General features: G+C 40.1%; 1 protein-coding gene across 1 annotated transcript in view; it reads right to left on the bottom strand.

Annotated features, from left to right (window-relative positions):
* Positions 1-684: 684 nt before the first annotated feature.
* Positions 685-21,640, bottom strand: part of ppip5k1b (diphosphoinositol pentakisphosphate kinase 1b) — a 38,719-nt gene continuing 17,763 nt past the window's right edge. Inside the window, exons 17-32 of the mRNA XM_026310952.1 lie at positions 19,819-19,940; positions 18,988-19,170; positions 18,593-18,734; positions 18,158-18,381; positions 17,160-17,287; positions 16,945-17,059; positions 16,567-16,674; positions 16,359-16,475; positions 15,901-16,041; positions 15,599-15,701; positions 12,819-12,965; positions 11,225-11,287; positions 8,298-8,483; positions 5,119-5,256; positions 4,772-4,876; positions 685-3,095 (exon numbers count right to left, since the gene is read on the bottom strand). Of these exons, the coding sequence (XP_026166737.1) occupies positions 3,004-3,095; positions 4,772-4,876; positions 5,119-5,256; positions 8,298-8,483; positions 11,225-11,287; positions 12,819-12,965; positions 15,599-15,701; positions 15,901-16,041; positions 16,359-16,475; positions 16,567-16,674; positions 16,945-17,059; positions 17,160-17,287; positions 18,158-18,381; positions 18,593-18,734; positions 18,988-19,170; positions 19,819-19,940 (2,114 nt within the window). The 3' untranslated portion in view covers positions 685-3,003. The remainder of the gene's footprint in view (positions 3,096-4,771; positions 4,877-5,118; positions 5,257-8,297; positions 8,484-11,224; positions 11,288-12,818; positions 12,966-15,598; positions 15,702-15,900; positions 16,042-16,358; positions 16,476-16,566; positions 16,675-16,944; positions 17,060-17,159; positions 17,288-18,157; positions 18,382-18,592; positions 18,735-18,987; positions 19,171-19,818; positions 19,941-21,640) is intronic.

The raw sequence follows: 21,640 nt of genomic DNA, 5'->3' as shown, positions 1-21,640 counted from the left end.
TGAATGGTGAAACAGATAGGAAAGCAAAAAATGCAAACAATGGGATAAGAAGAAAAGAGGAACAAAGGAAATTAAATGAGGAGAGGAGACAGGAAAGGAAAGGAAACACGTAGATAAAGGAGGGAGAACAAAAAGGTATTTGAAAAGAAAAAAGGGCAAGTAAAAAGAAAAGTGGAAGATGACGTGAAGAAAATGAGGGGAAGTAAAGAGGAGGTGAAAAGAGGGAGAATAGATGAATAAGAGAAAAGAGGAGGAGGAGAGAAAAGATTGAGAGACAAGGGAACAAAAAAGGAAAGAAAAACAGAACAAGAGAAACAAAGGAGGAGGGTGAGGTGTGTGTTGGCACAGTGGTGACAAGGAGCTTTGTTTATGGAGCAATAACAGGTTTATGTGTCTGCACTGTGGACCATTAATAAAACACACACACCTTCTATAATTGTGAGGACCCACACAGACACAGTGCATCACCTAGACCCACTAACCTAACCCAGACCATCACAGCTGAATGCCAAACCCCAACCCTTAACCCAACCCAGACTGAAGCCTGATTCTAATCTGAACCACAAAACCCAGTGTCAACCCTCCACCAGCCAAAACGTCCTCACAACCATAGAAAAACAATCTACCACAAACTCACTTTCCCATTAATCATGTGACTTGTTGCACTTGATAACATACTGAACAGTGTTTTTATGCTTTTATTGGTATTGTTTTATTACCTGCTTCCTCCTCAAGTGTGACAGAAGTGTTACAGATTTTACAATCAAATTAAAAACTTTGTCTGCAGCTGTCACAGAAAACACTGTCCTCATAAAATAATCACAGAAACACACACCCAAGATGACATACATCACCACACCTTTAGGTATGAATTATTTAACCTTCCTCAAATCTGCTCTTTCTGTGATGAATACAATGTGTTTCCTGGATTGTGGGGGCCAGTTCACTTTCAATTAAACCAGGTTGAACTGAGCAGGGAGCTATTTTATTTCTGTCATTTGTGTTTTGGTGCTGCAGACAGTGCTGCAAGAAAATAACATAAAACTACTGCATGCAATAAAAACGTCCAAGTCCCTGTTTTACTATAGAGCTTTAATTCTGTAAGTGTTGGTAAAAGTACTAAAGGTTTCTTTGGAGTTGTAAAGTAAATTCATCTTTAAGTTAACTGAAAGTGCTTTGTCCCCCCAGTTCAGTCACATGTTGATAAAAAAAAACAAACAAAAAAAAACAAATTATTTCCATCCTTAGATTCATGATGTCTACCTGTACATCAAAAATGTGACTGATTAAACATTAAAATACACATAATCTTGTGTGAGTGACAAATTCTGACAACTGATCAAGTGAGAATTCATTAAAACTGTTTTCAGGTTGACATCATTATATAAAAGTACTTGTTTATTTACTTAAGTGGTTTTCCCCTTGAATTCTAAAATAAATCTATACCACAGATTTTCTTGAAATCAAATCTCCCCCCCCCCACAATGAAAAAGTAATAAAATACGGCAGGAAGCCCACAGTGTGCACAATACTTAAATATTTCTCTCAAGTTATTTATAATCACATTTACAGATAAATTTGTTTCCATTTAACAGCAGATGATCATACAAAAAAAAAAAAAAAAAAAAAAAAAGTACAGTTTGATCAAGTTGGCTTTAGTTTTACATTTTATAAATACCTGTTTTTCATACACGGTTCAAAGTTGAGTCCTGTTATTTTGGCCGTATGCAGTAAATTAAAAATCATGTGAACAAAAAGAACCACACACTAAATTTTGCAGGACAAAATGTACAACACTAAAACTATAACCCGTACCTCCAAATTCTTTAGAATAATCCATTGATGATTTCAGAAATCATAAAAGAAGTGTCCATCTTTGTATAGATGTATCTGTTCCTTTGGTAAGAATAAAAGCTCAAAAAAAAAAAAAAAAAGTCTCAGAACCATTCCTTAGGTCTGAAATCTGCAACTTTTTAAAGCAGAATCCTGTTCTGGAGGCCGACATGTGACATGACATGAACATGATCTTACAGGAAAACCTGGACCTTTTAAGAAACATGTACATTTGTTTTCTTGCCCAGAATCAGATGAGAGGATCAAAACTGCTCTCATGTTGGAGCTAAGCTAATTGGCTGCTGGATTTAGCTTCATATTTATAGCACAAAGACTGGAAACCTCTAAAACTTAACATGTTAGATCCCATTTCTTTACAGTGTACAGAGTCATGACACCCAGCCATGACCATATAACAGTGAAAGAAACATGATAAAACGTGTTAACGGCTGAACCAGTCTCAGATGTTTAGCCTGTTTTCAGTCTTTGTGCTAAGTTAGGTTTAGCTAACCAGCTGCTGGCTTTAGCACTTGTTTTCATCTCGACAATAAAGTGAATATGGATTTCCCCCAGTTTAAACTTTGTCTACAAACCTGAACGTCACCCTACATGCAGACATTTGCAGCAGATTTGTTTTCTATCTGGGTGGGTGGTGATTGGCTGAAGCCCTGCATTACAGCAGAGGTCAGAAAAAACCAGGCATGATCATTATTTTGTAGTCAGATGTGAATCGATGGCTCACAGTCCGTAATGCAGCTCAGCAGGAAATGTCTGCAGGTAAGGTCAGAAACAAGGCAGCTGAAAGGTTTATTAAACAGCATTTGGGTTTTAGCGTAGGCAGCTCCGAATGAAACTAAAGGCACAACTGGTCTGACTGGTGGAGCTGATTTATGCAGCACTGAAGTGCAGAAACTGAAGAGGTGATGAGAGGTGAACAGGTGAAGGTCCACTGCTTTGGGGAGTCCAGGTACAGCCTGAGTGTTTGTGTTTATGCAGTCACAGTGTTTCTAATACCTGAGGCAGAGTGGCCTCTCCACACTCTGCATCTCCTCCAGTGCTTTTTATTTTTTGTGAATGTGAGCAGAAGGATAGAGGAAAAGGTGAGGAGAGACAAGATGAGGTGTTCATATCTTGTCCTCAGAAACCCAGAGGTCCACGTGTTTTCTTGAGCTACTCACTGAAGCTGAAATTTAGGCCAGAGCTCTCTGTGACCGGGGAAGAAGGGCCTGCACTGGACACAGTACTGGATGGGATGCTGCCATCTTTAAAAAAAAACAAAAACACTTGTGTCAATGATCAGAAACACACTGATTCCAGTGCACATCTTAAACTACACATCTTAAACTACACAAACTGTACAAACCCATTCCCCGGAGCAAAGTCTTCATGATTAAAACATCTGTCAATCCCTAATGGAGATAATAATCTCACAACTGCTGCCCTGGACCCTCACTCCACTCATCACTGTGTGCGTTTGTTGTTTTCCTATATGTGCATCATGTGAAGGGACACACACTGAACTCCGGTAACTACAGCCAGTAGGAGAACAAGCAGTCTCACACCACCAGCAGAACAAATGTCCCATTCATCCAGCTGTAACCGCCAGCATCCCTGCCTGTACATCGTGTGACAAACGAGGCTAAATAACTTCTCAGCAGTTAACGACAACCCAGATCTGGAGCAGATACCGATGGAGCAGAGAAAGACAAGAGAGATCATCAACAAAAGGCCACAGAGAGTGAACCCAATGTAAATTAAATGAAAAGGTTAAGGATGCTTCATCAACAACACCGGCAAGAGGGAAAACAAATCACCACAACACCCAGGGGAGAAAGGAGCGAAAGAAGATGACGGTGGCGACATTAAAAAAAAGAGGCTGTGATGCTGTGTCCCAGTCCTGTTTCACAGGCGTTTTAGAACTGATGCTGAGCCGACAGTTTTACGACCTGTCGTTGAAATTACAGCTGACTTTGTAAGAATGCAGATTGTTAAGGAGAATCCCACCTCCCATTATCATTATGCACATTTTAGTCATTTCAGAGGATGCTCTTACCCAGAGACACTTAAAATGGCTGTTGAGGTTGGTGTTCAGGGTAGTGCTGAAACAATTCATTGGTTATCAATTAGTTTACTGACAGAACATGAACATCCAACAACTGTAATAAACAGTAATTCAAGTAGAGACAGTCTGGTTAACAAAACAATCTCAGTTAATCAAACTCATCTTAAATAACCAAAAATTACCAAAGATTTACTGCATCCAACTTCTAACAAGATCTTCTGATTTTGTTTAATATTAATAATAAAATATATTATAATTATAAAATAATTCTTATATTCAGTTAATTGTTGATTATTTTCTTATAATTTTAAGGTAAAGAAATAAAAACTGACAATAATATAAAATGCTTGTTTTCAGTCTTTTGGCCCATCCTACATGTTTTGCTGTACCCTTGTAGTGTATGTACCACTAAGTCAGAGATAAATCAATACCTTTCAGGTCACATCTGCTACCTACAACATGAAGGTCATGCTGAATGCAGTGGAGAAGAACAGGGTTATTTTTTTTTTTATCTCCATCTATATTTTTGCCAACACACAGTTGTCTCCAGCATCACTCTGTGCTGCGACAGAGCAGATCTGCTGGAGGAGCTGAGGATCAAAAGTCTCATTCAAGGCAGAATCTCAAATTTGGTGTTTAGTGGACACAGAATACGAGTGAAGATCGAACACGATTTACTTTGACCAGGTAAAATCATTTTTTGAGTGGTTCATTTAGATTTTATCAGGCAGTACAGGGACAAACACTCAAACCCCATAAATTAGATTCAAAGAAACAGCTGTGTTTATTTTTTCTTGGTAAGTGTATTATGTGGACATCTATTAGAAGAGACTAAAATGGATCAACATTTTGTATAAAATCATTGAAAACACTCACGCCACAGAGGCTGGCTGGGCGGCTGAAGAGACGCTTCAGATCCAGAGGAGGACAGATGTGGTTGAGGGCTGTAGAGAGACGTCTGGCTCTGAGAGTTGAACAACGCTGGGGTGAAATAGAAAAATAACTAAGAAGATTAGTTTTCCAAATGAATATACCATTCCTCATTTTCATTGATTAGATTTTTCTAATTGATTAGATTATTTGGACAGATACTGTCAATCACGTACTTTGTCTTAAAATGACTTTAACTTGTGCTTCTTTGTGTTTTAAAATGTAATTAGTAAACAACTGTGTAAGTATTTACAGAGTAAGTATGTACAGCACTGTAGTTACTGCTGCTTCACCTTTCATAGTACTGGCCTGGGCCTCATTGCTGCTCTCACACACCCTGTTGAGAAACTCTTCCACCTGCTTCAGTGAAAGCAGGTTGTGCAGTGTTTCCAGAGGGTAGATGGAGGGCACCATGGAGCAGCCTTCGAAACCTGCGGCACAGACAGGAGACACCGAAGTACAGACAATTGTACTGCTTCTCTATCAAACAGTAAGGAAGGGTAGTGACACTACAGCTCTCTGTGCATGTTGGCTGATCTGTACGTGTCTGCTCACTCTCTCAGCCAAGCAAGTACCAACATTTTTTTTTTGTTTGTCAACCAACCACAAAAAGCGTTCGGCTACTGTAAGATCTACCATTAGTGGCTTGTTAGTGGTTGATGCAACAGACAGATTTACCAGCCAAAATATCTTTCAGCAAACATACAATGACAGTAGCAATATGGGTGGTGACTGGTGTTAACGTCCTTCGATTAATACGACCAATGAAAAATGTGATATATGTTAAGTAATAGGGTCCTGGATCAGTTCACACCCAAACCACTTGGAAAAGTATTTATTGTGCATTCATCTGTACGTTAGACATACTTTTAAAGTCAGATTTGTATGAGAAGTGATGGGTTTGTTTTCAGTGATTTGTGCTTGGTTGGTTTCTCACGAGAAGAAAGAAAAAAAAAAAAAGCCTATAGAGCTGCAGTTTCGTGTATTGCATAGGTTGGACGTGTAGCTACATCCAGTCTATTCATCATTCATCTATCCTGTCTTTGGAGCTACTGTGTGCTTTTCAGATTTTTCAGGATACATTCATTCATGCCAAAAACCACAGTGTATGACGCTGGGAACCAACACAGCTGTGTCACAACAAGCTGACAATTACACACCAACTTCATCAAACACAGACCTGGTTGGTTCAGAGCAGGCTGACAAAGAACACGATGAAGAGATACCATGAAAAACAAAAAACAAGGGAATGGATGGAGGTTGATGCAGCGCTTCCAATTCATCCATCTCCCCAGACAGCAGAGAGCATGCTGGTCAGTCTTGGATTCGTGACTACACCTTGAAGAAAAAGCACTTATCTGATATAACAACACAAGCAGAGCAAACTGCAGACGGGCTTAAATGGACAAGAACCAGTTGATGGGTCACAATCTGAATTTTTTTTCACATTGATAATTGAGTTGGTCAGTTTTAATGTTCTTCATGGGATCATTCATGTTCAGTAACCAAACTCCTTTTATTGACATTAAAAAAAAAAGTTCTAAATGATTTTGAGGGTTAAAGTTTTTTTCATAGTATTTTCACCACTATCTTCCATTCATACTGTATGATGTAAATATCTCTTCTTTATCAACTTTTCGCCAATTATCTGATTTACAGCAGAACATGAAGAAAAACCAGACTGGAGACTGAGATACATCACAGACACAGAAGCTACATTAATGGTTGTCTGACCTTTTGGTTCAGGGTGTTTCTTCATTAATCTTGAAATTCTTTACTGCATTTTGGCCAAATCAGCTTTATTTTGAAGACCAACCCGAGATCTTAGTTCAACATGAAAAGGTCTCTCTGCTAGAGATTTGTGATTTCAGCTTCATCTGATATTACAGAGACTCAGGAGGAATTGTTTTTGGTGGCTCAGCAGACAAATGTGTGTATCTCATGTTTAGAGGTTTTTTCTAACTCTTTATGTTTGACATTTATCATTGCCTCCACCTGCTAATTTCTGTCTGAGGAAGCAGGAATTGTATGAACTAACATAAGATGGGACTCGTCACTCTTCCCTCCTCATCTTTGCTGCAGCATCCTCATATCGATATCAAATTCAGCTCACACACCAGATGCAGTGGGAGCAGAGAAGACTAATGCTACACTGCACCATTTACCAACACAGCCGAACACAAACACAGGAGTAGTGAAGAGAAAGCACAATAATATTTAAAAACACATGAAAGGGCAAGGACAAACTCAAAGTCACTGTGACAAAGCCAAAAAACTATTTACTTAGTCAAACACCATCTCCACACAGTCATCTCTGCTGACACAACATGCCAAGACCTGCTTCAGAAACACTTTACAAAGTCAGCAGTTTATGAACAGGTCACTACTTAATTAGTCCATTAAAACGAAGGAAATAATGAGCCAAATGTTTCAACAGTCAATTATCTGCCAACTGGCCAAGAAGCACATTTTGTGAGCACTGGGGGAGAGACAGTAAAATCCAGGTCTGACCTGACCATACAAAGGTCAAACTGGAGCCTTCAACACCTGACTAGTCTACAAACAGACCTCCTTATTAAAAAAGTGCCCAGCTTAAACATGATTTTGTGTTTACCCAGAGGAGCATGCATACAATGCAGTTAGACAAGCCTAAAACTATTCTTCCATAAAAGTTTGCCTTGCCGGTCAGCAAACGTCCACCCAACATGCACAGAGCAGTCAGTCCTTGGGCAGGACAAAAATAATAAACTAACTTTGTTCAAGTAATTTAAAAAATAAAAAAATGACACGTCTAAAGTGTAGTATAGAGAAAGAAGAAAGACAGGGCAGAACCTAAGACCCAAGGACTAAGAGCCACAGTGAAATAAAAATCTTAGAGCCAAGGACTTACACTCATAACATATTACAGTTTTTTGGAAATCTGATTTAAATATTTCTTTTGAAATAGATTAAATATGCCACTTTACAAAATATGATCTCACTGCTGTTTCACTGGGACTTTAAGGACGTCTCAGGCTGCCCCTACCCTGGTAAAATCACTAGATACAGAACTTTTACAAACATGTACTTTGTATTTTTTCCTCTTTGTCCACTGTAGATTCCTGGTTGTACAACTGTCAGTAGAACAACGGAGTTTGTGTTCAACGACTGCTCTTTCACTATGACTAGTGAAAAGAAAAATGGATATCTTTTAGTTTAAAGTGCATGTGGCCATCCTCTTGCTATCATGCAAAATAACAAAAATAGGAACACATTTACACATGGACATGAGATGGAGCAAGAAAAAAAAAAAAGAATGTGCAGGCAGAAAAACAAACAAAAAAAAAAAACAGAGCAAAGAACTGCAGAAAGCAAAGAACTGCAACGATGCAAAGCTCAGCTGGGGTTGGCAGCGTCCCACTTGCTCCAAGTGGCTGAACGGGGCTAGAGGGGGTCGGAAAAGGAGGCGACAGAAAGTGAGCAGGGAGCTGACCGTGGAGGAATTCTGGGAGCTCCTGATCAGACATCAACCAGGTCTTCAGAAGGCGGAGATGGTAGGGGCAGTGGTGCAGGTGGTGGGCCATGGCCCTGTCCACAGCCACAGGGGAAAACCCCATCAGGGTCAGCTCAGTGGGAAGCCCCCCCAGCAGCTGGGCTACATGGAGCTCGTCTGAGGGCTCTAAGGGACAACAGGCAGAGCAGGGAGAGAGGAAGTGACAGAAAAAGTACAGCGGAGCAGGAGGAGTGACAGGAGCTGTGACAGGAGCTGTGCCATGGACCTGGCAAAGGAATCGAAGAGCAGTGAGGCTTCAAGTAGGTGGACTGTGTCCAAACAGAAAAACAAAAAATGCAGTTCAACATCTGTGACTTCATTTAATCAACACATGCTGACCATTCACAAAACACTGACCCTCCTACCTTCTCATTTAAACTCAAACACAGGTTGAGACAAAAGGTGACTTGAGCCCAAAAACACAGAGCAGTAGCTAACAAAAGTGAATAATGTGAAAAGAAAAGTCTTAGACTCAATAATAATATTCAGAGACAAAACCTTCTAAAACAGTTTCAACGTAACAGTTCGTGGCAATGTGTTCCTAACGTGTTACTGCATGTACTGGAAACCAACATCAGCTGAGATAAGAGTGGGACCTGATGGTTTCTTTGGACATTTGAGGGCAGCAGAAACAAGCTGTCACCACAACCTTGAACTTTCTAGGAAGCAGCTGCTTATTTACACATCCAGCAGTTACAAAGATGATCATTCTGACCACCTTGTGAATGCAATTCACACTTTCACGCTTTGTGCTTTGTTTTTGGTCTTTACCAACTACTGAATGAAGTGTCTGGCTCTTTAGCTGCTAAATGTTCCACTTTGTTCAATTGTTTAACAGCTTTTAGAGTTTTAGACAGCCCCCCCCCATAAAATAAACTACAAAAGCTCTGTAAACCAAAGTACAAACTTTCACACGGTTGATTGATTAATACATAAAAATATTAATTCCATTGAAAAAAAATAGGTTCATGGCTGCTTGTCAAACATGGTATAAAAACAAATGATCAACCTGCACACACACACTGGTTTCTCTGTGCCACATCGCAACGGTTAATGTTATGAGTCAGAAAACAAGTGTTGTAGTTGCCTCTACTGAAAATCATCAGGCCTCAGATTATAAAACAACATTTAAAATATAAAATGCATCTGTTTTTTTCTCTAACAAGTGTGTATATTAGATGCACAAATGTCAAGCACACATCTGAGTTTAGGTTCTATAAGAAAGAATAAATAAAAGGTGCTTCACTCCAAAACGTTGCATTAATTTGGTGAAAACTGCTAATTTATGACTCAGAGAAAGAAAATGTACTGAAATGTTCCAAAAATGTTTCATATCAACAAAAGCCCCCCCAACAGCCCAGCACTGTATTAGCATAGTGAATTATACCTCTACAGCATGTGTATGCAATGGACATTATGAACTTTTACACTGATAAGTTAAATACAGTATCACCACCAGTTATTACAGAAACAAAAACCAGACATGAAGATGTAAACAAAGTAAGTGACAGAATTTAAAAGTAAAACTAACCAAACCACCTTCAGTGATTACCAAGACAGACTGGACTTGACTTCAAACTTGAACATAATCACCTGTGGCTTCCAGTGGCTTGTCCAAACACTTGTCAACATTATAGCACATTTGTGAATTACACTGTCTCGACTGAACTGAATGTCAGATGTTCCTGGTGCACAGACATGTAATTTATCCTGCTCAAGTACAGCCAACACTCAGATAATGAGACTGCCAAAACATCCTGGGCTATTTCTGAACTACTGGTTTAAATCCAAACAGCATCTAGTCCAAATGAATTCAGGACTTGTGTTCAGTTGTGTGTGCTGAGCAGCAGCACTTAATTTGGCTTGTTTCACTCGACAAGCGAGCTTATCCATGAGCATCCATGAGTAGTACAAAACTCAAACTAAACACACACAAGTAAGTAATGTCATTATACTGCAGCTTTAACAAATACTTCTAGAAACTAGGTCTTTTAACAAACAGACTCAAACCTACTGATTTGTTTGGTCTCCGGCATATCAGAAAATGCATTAAAAAAAAAGAAAAGACAAAAGCAGCAAATCCTGACAAAGCTGATCCCAAACAAAAATGATTACACTACAACAACAAGTCAAAGGGCACTAAAGTAGTATGAGAAACCAACAATCTAAATTAAAGAGCCTGAAGAATAAAGATTTTAATGGGTCCTGTTTAGTTTAAATAGCAACTTAAAGACTCCTGAAGTTTAACTTCTCACCATACCTCAGTGATATCTAAGTGTACTTAAGGTGTGGTCAGTGCACTGTGTTATCACTGTTTGTTGGTCATGCTTACAGGTGCATCACACTGACCAAACACGTGTGACAATGACTGTCGACAGCTGGAAACAACCAGATAAGACCAAGTTGCTGTTTCTGTAACAAACTAAGATAATAGGAGAAATCATTTAAAATCAACAAAAAGTGCAAGTGAGAATGTGTTATGTGTGCATGATTATCTAAACATGGGGATATATCTGAGAAAGGAGATAAGTTCTACATTGGGTACCAACCATCTATCCCTTGAAGAAACAGCAGGATCAGAGATAAATTAATCAGGTGCAGGCAGAGCAGGTGGTGTTAGACGTGAGGGTCGAGATCAACACCAAGTACAACAAACACTAAGGGTGGGTAGTGAAACAGAAACTCTTAAGAAAACAAACAAAAAAACAAAAAAACAAAATCAGTCTTGGAGACATTAAATGTAATTAACGTAGCCAAACATCAAACTCCCAAATATAGAAAACACAGGAACTGTTTTCCCAAAATGGCATGCAAGATAAGGAAATCTGTAGCAGCGTTGAGATAAACTTGAATAAAAGCAGACATACCATTAGTCGGGTGCCTGGCAAACGACACAGAAAATCGTTTTACTGCCGGCATAGACAACAACTCTGAGGAGATAAGAAAGGTAACTGGTGTTACTGGGACTGCTGGTAGCTGCATCTGCCTGTTTGCCTGTGTGTGTGTATTCTGATAAAAGGAAACAAAAAAAAAAAAGAGCCGAACCCCCCCCGCCCCAAAACAGAAAGATCTGGCCTGGCGATTCATCGGCATCTTTCCATCAACCAACATATGGAAAAGAGTAATTTCTGAATGAAGAAAGGAGATGGGCTATCACAGAAAATGGGTTGAAAGGTTGTGGAGTAGATGATGGATATTCTGGCAAAATGTTCAACATGCAAGAAAGAGTGATGCCGACTCTTAATCTTAAGGGCATTACTGTGTGAAAAGAAACAAAGGATACATAAACTCATCTGACAGGGCCAAGGGGGCATATATGGGCCATGAACCAACCAACACTGCAGGTCGTTATCAGGTTTGAATTCAAACTTCCTTTCACATTTCCAGTGACAAAACAATCGAACACTTTCCTGATGCAGTCCTCTCTTCTCTTAAATGAACTGACGTCAGTCCAAACCTTCACCTGTCTCTCAAGCAGCAACACATAACATGATGTAAAACTGAGAAATGGAAGTATCTGTTTGCTTGTGGGCAGGTTTGCAGTCAGAGTGACACCCAGTGGACAAATTCAAAAGATTGGTTTCTTGCACTTAAAAATCTGCATTTGGGGGGGGGGGGGGGGGGTCTCTTACTGCCTGCTGGTGAAGTCATCTGCTCCTGGCAAAAATTTGAGGAAGTCGTATTTTTCACAAGCACAGGCAACCAAACAAACTTGTGTAAGTAAACAGCTGTGACCAGACAGATGTTTGTGATATTAGAACTGATACGAGGACGTCTGGGGGCTGTGAAATGTCTTGTACTCACGATTAAAAACTTAAAACCCAGGGAAAAGGATAGGGGTGAAAATCAGAGCGGGGATTTTTCGAAGGTAAACTTTGTGTCTTGAAAATATATCTGTTCCAAATAACAGGCTGAGTTTCTTAATGTAAGGATTACTGCAGATTATGACTAATGAAAAAAGCCGGACTCCTGGCTTTCAGACACAAAAACTACTTTACTGAGGATTATGAAATTAAATTCGGTGAGAGAGGATCTAGGTACGCACCACAAAACAACATGCACAGAGAACATTTCAACACACCTGAAGCCAAGCAGACAGAGGTGCGATCACTGAGTGACCGTCATCACCAATAATACCACACAGTCCAAAGCAAGGCTGCATGCTCAGCATCTGCTGCACAGCCAATCTCTGCTGTCAAACCAGTTTCATTATCATGCACACTGTGAAGTAAATCACTCCAAGAAATGTGATGCTAGAGACTGAAATGGCTTTTTTGTGGAAGAGGAAAGGGAAGAAAAAACGGACTTTTTATTTAAAAAAAAAAAAAAAAAAAAAGAAGTTTAAGAAGCAAAAAGTTGAGGAAAAAGGACGTTTTAAAGCCAGAAATCTAGTTTGAAAAGCTTCTCAAAAAGGACAGAGATTTAAAAACAAAAACAAAAACACCCGCCTTGTGGACATACCAAACATGCCAATCTGGCACGGCAGACTGCCAGGCGACAGAGGTGGTTTTCGGTGGTGGTGGTGCGTGCGGACGTAGTCCCGCAGGTTGGGGGCGCTACAGGACACCCCAAGGGTGGAGGCGCCGAAGAGGCCAGAGCAGAGCGAGCCTGTGTGAGGAAGGGCCGGGGTGGGGGAGGTGTGCAGGGTGAAGGGATGAGGGAGCGGAGTTGTCGAGGGTGGGCATTAGTTTTTATTGCACATCATGCCTTTACTGCCCATAACAAATTGCTGCTAAGGTCAGTTTTTGGCATGAGTGTTTGTCTGTCTCACATGACGTACACCTGTGTGAAAACCCTGTAATTACTGTCTGTGTGACTTTATCATTTCAATTGAGCTTTAAATATATTACAATGGTTTATGATAACAACCAGGCAATAGACCGTCATGACGTTTGAAGACAAGGCTGCTTTTTGTTCCTGGAATCAACAACAAGCTACAAGGTTTTCACAAGTGTGTGTGTGCGTGTGTGTAAACAAGGTTAAGAGTATGTGCACAAGTGCATACAGAACATGTGTGTGCTGTGTAGTCAAAAAGCAAGAGAGGCATGTCAAACTGGTGGGCTGTTTCAGACACTTGCTGTGTTTTAGTGAGAATACCAGTCAATTCTCATGTGCCTAATCAGTATTGACTTTGCAGACCACCCAAGGACATATGTTTAAAATGACAGGGGAAAAAAAACAAAACAAATCTCAGTGGTGACTCGGTGCCTGATTCCTTTGTTCTAAATATGTGAAGGCATGAAAAGCAGCTCACTAACAGAGGCCATGCCTAACAGGTGCTGCTCTGGCTGCGACCTGTTCAGTCTGTTGAGATGAACGTGGAGGGATCACTCAGCAGTCTCAAGCTTATTATACATAACTAACTGGCTCCCTTCAGAATATCCAGAGGCTTGAAATGTCAGGCAAAGTCTGGACTGTTGCTTTTAGATCACAGCACTGACTGAAAGACAATTAAGGCCTTCAGGGAGAAGTAGCACAACACTCATATTGCACTCTGACGCTTCCACCTGCTCTTGTTTGTGCTGCCTAATGTTTATGATTAATTGCTTTCATACTGAGAAAGACTTATGATTGGCTTCCTTCCTCTCCTGTTCATAGCACTTTAGTTCAGTTTAATTAAGCCTTTTAGGTGTTAATTGTGCAATCATAACATAAATTCCATTGCATACAAGAACGGTACAATCGTTTCTAAACGGAATGATCTCTGTCAGGGGTATATTATTCTGCCACTCTGACTCCATGCAAAAAATCCATAACGGGCAAATTAGGAATGCATTTTTCAGTCTACTAAATGCAACTACTCACAGTAGTGATAAGACCTGCTGACATTTAGATTTGGTCATATTCCTGGGTGATATGGAGCACTGTAAGCAATGGAGCAGTTCACTGTAGCAAAGTGTCTGAAAACAAAATCCCACTGAAACATGTGACAAAATAGTTTCCACAAAGCAACTTCACTGCCCATTCTCACATTCATGGATTTATGGTTTTCTCCACACCTCTTGATTTAGCCTTGCATGCTTGTGTGAGTGACACCATGTTAGCAGGTTGTTGGAGGTTTCACACCCTTGTACTGTACATACAGCAACACAAGAGTCGAGTCCTTCAAGGATTCTCTCAGTAGATCAGAAGACTGAAGAAAGATCTTAATAAATGGTTCTCTGCTACAGCTGATTTTTAACATTTTAGGCATTAATTAATTTTACATTTATGTTTTACAAAGGTTTCAATTGTGGCAAGAAATTAGCCCAAGAACTGTATTTAGTGCAATATGACACACATTTTAGTCTGTTGATTGTTTCACCTTGTTTATGACGTTACCAGACAATAAGAACAAGGTTCTTATAGCTGTGATTAACTGTGTACATTGGTCATTAAGCACATACATTCAGAGGACGACACACTTACACAATTTCTCTTAATGCACTATTTTTCTTTTCTACCTATTTAATGCCATATTTTTAGACAACAGTATTTATTAGTCATCCTGTTCTGTAATATGTTTTGCAACACTTAAAGTTTATGGGTATTTCAGGGGGGAAAGATGGCTATAAACCTTTTTCACCTGTTTCTTTTAGATACAATGATTTTTATATTGTCTTATAGTGTCATATTGTCTGTAAAAATCTGAGGAAAATTATATGCAAGTAAGAAATGTGTTATTATTCACACATCATTTCTGTAGTGGCAATTACTCTGAAATTCAATCTCAAAATGTCAAACTCCATTAAACAAAGTCTAATGATTTATTGTGCTCTAAGGAGTTTGGTTTGATTCCTGTGCAGACCTCAGAAAGACCAGCAGTAAACTTCCTATGCTGTTGACTTATCATGTAACAGGCATACTGTATCAGTATGTCTCTGAACACTCTGTAAAAGCAGAGATCCAGCAGTTATAAACACAACTCTCTCCACTAATCTCTTGCCAACATAGTTTGGACTCTGATCGTGCTTGGCTTCTGCTAAGCTAAGCTGTAGTGAAAGCTACGTGACAACCAGAGAGTGAAAGAAAGAGGATGACGGTGATGGAAAGACAAGGGGGAAAGAAAAACAGAAAACAATGAGAAAGAGAGAGAGGCAGACATGGAATGATTGGTGGGTGAAGGAGAAGTCATTGCCAGGCTCGTGATGAGGAAGAGGATCAGGGGTGACAGCTGAAGATAAATGTGACTGTGTGTGTTGGCATAAGCCCTCTCTCACACCCCCTCCCAAACAAACACACACCAGAAATGAGTTGCCCACCTAAGCCACTGGCTGGTTTGATCTCAGGAGACTGACGTGAACATGAGGGGAAGAGTCGGTGGGAGCCTTTGGAGGACTGGCTGGAAGAGGTCTCAGAGAGGACCTGAGGGGGGCCATGGAAACCAGAGTTAAGACTAAAACTACTACTTATGTAAATTAGGGATGTGATGTCCCCCATGCACACAAACAAAATCATAACACTGATAAAAAAGAAAAATGCACATCTCAGTCACATCCACTCTATCACATTACTAGCATTACATACTGTCTACTGCTAACACACTAACACTATAGACAGGTACCTCCATGGATCCCGCCTTGCGACTACGGATCATGGGAGACCTTCGCTGGATGTTGATGGGCTCAGAAACATGAAGTGCCTGGTCTGTCTGGTCCTGGGAGAGGTCCTCCAGGCTGCCCTGGTTCGGCTTTTTGTCTTCATTCTGATTTGGTCAGAATTAAAAAAAAAAAAATGAAATGACAGACATTGAACATATACTTCTATATGGCCCAAGATGAAATGGACTACATACACCACATGACATAAACTTGACCCTAACTTGTTTAAGTCTTCACATTGAGTCTAGTCTTCACATAAGACTAGCAGAGTATCTCAAACAGCATCATTTAAGAACACAATTGAATTTGAAGAACAAATCCCTAAAATTGTCAGACAACAAAAATGCACCTGCGGTGAGCAGCAGTGACTCAAAACCCCCTGCCCCAAAAATATGCAAAGTAAATGTAAATGTTCACAGACCTCTGAGGAGGCTGGGCGGAAGCCGAAGCCAAGAGGTACATTCTCCTCATCTTCACATCCTTTGACTCCTGGACTAAAGTGAAGTTCAACATGGAAACGCTCCTCTGAGGAGGGATCCTGCTCCACACCCAAAAAATAAATACACTATGAAATCGATGTATAAAGCTGGTGGTAATACAAGTGGTAATGCAGCTTTATATAGGCTGACCTTATTGTTGTCTTCATACAGCATGATGACAATCTGAGTCATGTAGTTGAGTTCAGAAACAGCACTGAGGTAATCCATGGCACGCTTCCACTGCTGGTCCTTCTCCTCCTGACACACACGCAAACATTCAACATTCAGTGCTATTTAGTGAAAATGGGAATGAAGCGGATGGACAGAACATTTCTGATGTTGAATTATGTACAATCTCATCGAGAAGACCTTTGCTGATACATACGTTTCAGACAAACTTAAAAAAGTGTGAACTTAGTGCAACCTCAAAATCAGTTCATAGAGCTACATTTATTTATCGGCAGACAGAAAAAATGGATGTCATCACAGAGAAAAGCAAAAGTGTCAGAAGATAAAACCAGAGCGTACGTCCAGAAGTCCTCCGTAGCGGAAGATGCTGAGCAGAGAGTGGACGTGACTCTCGCTGGTGAAGTAGAGTCGTGTGCGGACATGACGACCAGGAGACATCACGCCGCGAGAATACCTGAAGAGCAGGTTACAAGCTCAGTCATCACCATTAGTCCTTACACACTTTCCATGTACGTAGACTATACATGTGAATGTGTGGTGGTTTGTACACTCACAGGGGGTGCAGCTTGTTAACGGCCTCATCCTCGTGCGTCCTCTGCAGGTCCAGCTGGATTTTCTTTATCAGAGGGACACAGTAAGCCTGAGCAATGTCCAGTTTCTCTGCTTTGCTAATCCCATACTCCTGATATGGAAAAACATATGTCAATATATTTATTCACGGAAATGAGGTGATGGATCCTATTGCAGCATACTGGGATGCTGGAGACTGTTCAGTACAACAGGGTGAGCACAGAGGAACACTGACACCGTCATGTATGGAGACCTTAATGTTGAATTTCATGGTATTTCTGTGTCTTACCAAAATTCTGTTGTAGTACTAAAAAGATCTAAAGACTTGTGTTAAAAATTGTCTCTTGCCTTTTTTTCCATTTAATATTTTACTATTTATACTGTTATGGTCTAATTAACATTAACATTTTTCTGTTTACTGCTGAATCATGACTTTTTGTAGAAACATTTTAATTTTGACACATGGGTCAATGAAATTCTTTTATTTGCTAAAAACAACTACCAGTTTTCTGTGAAATACCTTGTGTGTATTTCTCTAATTGAATCCATCTGGTAAAATTCTCTTCTACAGATAATGAATATACATTATTTAAGTAGTGAGGGACTTTGCCAATATTGTATTACCAATCGGTAATACAACTCAAACAGACAATGTCCCAAAGTACCTACAGGGATATTTATATACAGTTAATTCGTAATGTCTTCTAAAACTATAACTGTGCTCACTTGGCGGTTTATTAGGTTATACTGGCCTTTCTTTTACAATTATTTTATTAACGTGAAGTAGCTCGTCCAAAAACATTATACAGTTAAATCAACACCTATTTAAAACAGTTTCAACAAAACTGAAAAATATTACCTTCATTAAGGAGGTTTTATTACAGGACTGTTGTATTAGACTCCATTAGTTATAACCAGGTACCTAAGGAACTGACAACTCAGTGTATATTTGGCAGAGCAAGTGATACTGTTCTGTTTTAACCTGTGGTATAACTATGTCAGCCAGGGCGCGGGACAGCCGGAATAGCTCTGGTGTGTCCTCCAAGCCAAGCGAGGCGTTGTGCTGCGAGTCGTATTTGATGCAGTCGTAGATGTCTGGGATCTTGCTGATGTCATAGCGTCCGTCCTTCATGCGGAAATCTCTCTCTAGTTTGGACCAGCGCTGGAGCATCAGCTCCAAAGTTTCGCTGTGGTAAAGCTGCAGGTCTGGCAAAACACATAATCTTTACCAGAGGCTGCATATTAAACTGGTAAATGTCTTTGAACATATACATAACAGTTCATTGCAATAACTCATTACAACCCTTTTCAAACTGCCTTTGTCTGACAGATTTTGATCAGTTGTTTTCCAAATGCAGCTAAATATTTCTCCTTTGCATATTTACACCTGCATTTAGGTACTGTAGGTTTGCACTACCTGCAGACTTGGGGTCCTCCAATCTCCTTCGAATCTGTGAGGTAAGACTCTGGATGAGGCCATACACTTTTTCACAGGTTTTAACTGGATTTTCTATGATCTTCATAGAGTTCACCAGTGAGGGACTGCCTGTCGAGGCCAACTGGGAGACAATGAAAACAGAAGAAAACTGATAACATGTTCTACATGCCATCATAAGACGGCATGTAATCAGGAAGGACTTAGGCAAACCTATCTGCAAAACGTGCATGGGCATTTTTTGTTTAACAGTATTTGCACAATTGTTTTTGTAACCTGAGGTATTTGAGAAATAGAGAGTCAAGAAGCATGTCCAAATATTTAAAGTTAAGCTGCGAGGAAAGAAAACATGAACCAGATATCAAACCAACTCATACCTTCTGATAGTCTTCAGGGGTGAACTCCTGGTCCTTCTGCATGATTTCATGCAGCCTGGCTTTGACCTTCTGTTGGCAGCCAGTCAGAGAGTCGCTGTCACTGTCCAGCAGTCCATTCATGTTGGCACTCTTCACCATCTGCACCAGGATTGGAGTCAGCTCCCCTTCCAGAGCCAGCAGACCCTGCAAGGACAAGAGAACTTTAACTTTAGTCATTGGCTACTTAAATCTGTGTCCTGTGAGAGAAATACAAAAGCAGTCACATTGTCAAATTATGTGTTTACCTTTAATACTGAAATTACTGTAATTTCCAATATCCGATTTTGCATTTTGCACAACTTCTAAAGCATGTTTTAAGTCTCAAGTAGATTTGCTTGTTCCACCTTCTCACTGTGAATATTTTCTACATGTTTTCCGTGAACTAATTATTTTTGGATTATAGAAAAAACAAGCTCAAACAATTCTCCTTGAGTTCTGGTGTAAAACACGATTCACTGTTTTCAGGCAAAACAATTCATCACATTGACTGATAATGGAAACGATCCTGAGTTGCAGGCTAACTGTCAAGTCACACTACAGACAATACAAGCTACTCTCCTCAGAGGAACTGAAGCTGTGTTCATGGCAAAAACATCTTAATACCCTTATTCCATAATTACAGGTAGGACAACAATCCAGGAAAAGAAAGCATCCCCTGCATCCCTGTTACTAATTAGTGAAACATGGTGGGAGAACGAGATTTCAACCATCTAAAGAAAATCTGTCCTGAAGGGCTGTCACATGCTTGAATATTATTAATGTACAGTCTTCCAGGTACAGGTACAGAATTACCTTAGCAAAAGCAGCGGCTGTCATCTGGACTCTGCCTTCGTCAGAAGCATAGATCTTTAAGTCGTGGCGATAAGTGCTGTGCAAGCGTAGGAGGCCGCAGCCAGGAAATCCAGCATAGTCACCTGAAGGATTGTAGAGTGGAGTATCACTGCCTGATGCAGTAAGACAAACTAACCTTTTCTGATTAAAAAAAAGGTCTGAGCCAGGGAGGTAGTTGAATCAAGAACCCTAACCCCCAAAGTACCAGGAATGTCCAATAAAAATAGGTGCCCAGGCATCATAGCACCCAGGCAGTTGCAACATCACTTTCAGTTCACAGTGCTTTGTGAGCTGCTGAAGCATTGGTGCATGCACACCAACCACAGATCAAGTCACACTGCTGCTCCATGCGTTTTTTAGTGTACAGCCAATTAACCTGATGTTATACCACTGACCACTTCAGTCTTACCCATGTTCTAGGTATAATCTAGGCTAAAACAAACTGGCTTTTATTAAACAAACAAACATCAAGAATGCACCAGGATTAGTGCGAGATGATCTGCGTTAGCTTACAGCACCAAAACTGCAGTGTGTTTTGCTTAGCGTTTGTCTGTTTATGTCAGAAAATCACCAAAACAACATTTGCTGTGGTGGATCACCTCAGGAAAACATCCACGACGACACTAACAATTCACAACAATCTTAGTGTAGTACAAAGAGGCCTCTTTGCCAGGTGAAATGGGACAAAATCAAGATGAGAGGAGAGATCAGAGCACGTTAGTGGACGGCGCAGAATGACAGAGGAGTGAAGAGGCAATGATATCCAAGAATTGCTTCTCTTACCAAAGTCAACAGGGGACTCACAGCCAAGGGACCGGTGGTTACCGGCTAGCAGTTTACACAGAGCAACAACAGGTAAGAAGAAAAGAGCAGAATTAATAGGCAAAACTTCTGGTGTTGAAAAGGTATGAAAACAGAGGCTGAGATGAGAAAACCTCTTCCAACAAAAGAAGCAACAAATCTAATCACTATATTATTTTTAGTCTCTCTTCAGGTTGTTTTTCTTTGCAGTTTGGAAGGAGAAGCATTAGACGAGAGAAGCTGAGGAGAGTGAGATAGTGCTCAGTTAAAAACAATGCAAGGAAATCAAGTGCCTGTAGCCAGCAGCTTCACCAAATTTCATGCTGGGTAAAGGGACAGTGCTTATTTTTACACATTAAAGAGAAACTCCAAACTGTATTTGAAAAGCACTGCTGCATTTCTACAGCCAGGTGTAGTTAGGTGTGCTCAGCCGTACTCAAGTCCACAGCAGTTGTGACACAGTGCAGCGTGAAACTGCACAGACTGGACAACATGCAGCAACCGCTAGACAGGAGAGTAAATGTTATTTTCAGCAGGTATGTAAAAGTATTATTAGTGCTAGTGTCTTTCACAATTAGAAAGCACACTCCGTGGCCACTTTATTAGTTCACGTATACATTTGAATGGAATTCAGCGTAAGATATTTGCTTATAACGGCCAGTTTTGTTAATTTATCAGTGTGTTTATGACTCAGGTTTTGGACCTGCTGGTTGTGAAAGAGGTTCAGCTCAACACCACTGAAAACAACAACCTCAGCACTAAACATATAGTTCAGTTATAGTGTCACTGAACCCTCAACATTATCTGTATAAAGGCAGAATTTATGGCAGAGCTGTTCTGTTGGACAGCAGACAGCAGACAGCAATTAGCAGAATTTCCATGGAAGAGGCAAAATAACATTTAATTACATGAAGTTAATAAGCTTTTAGATGACTGAAACAAAAAAGAATTGTGATTAAACAAAATATCCTGACTGCACATC

This window comes from Mastacembelus armatus, chromosome 6 (assembly GCF_900324485.2).
Source record: "Mastacembelus armatus chromosome 6, fMasArm1.2, whole genome shotgun sequence".
Classification (NCBI taxonomy): domain Eukaryota; kingdom Metazoa; phylum Chordata; class Actinopteri; order Synbranchiformes; family Mastacembelidae; genus Mastacembelus; species Mastacembelus armatus.
This window is presented reverse-complemented; position numbering and strand designations above follow the sequence as displayed.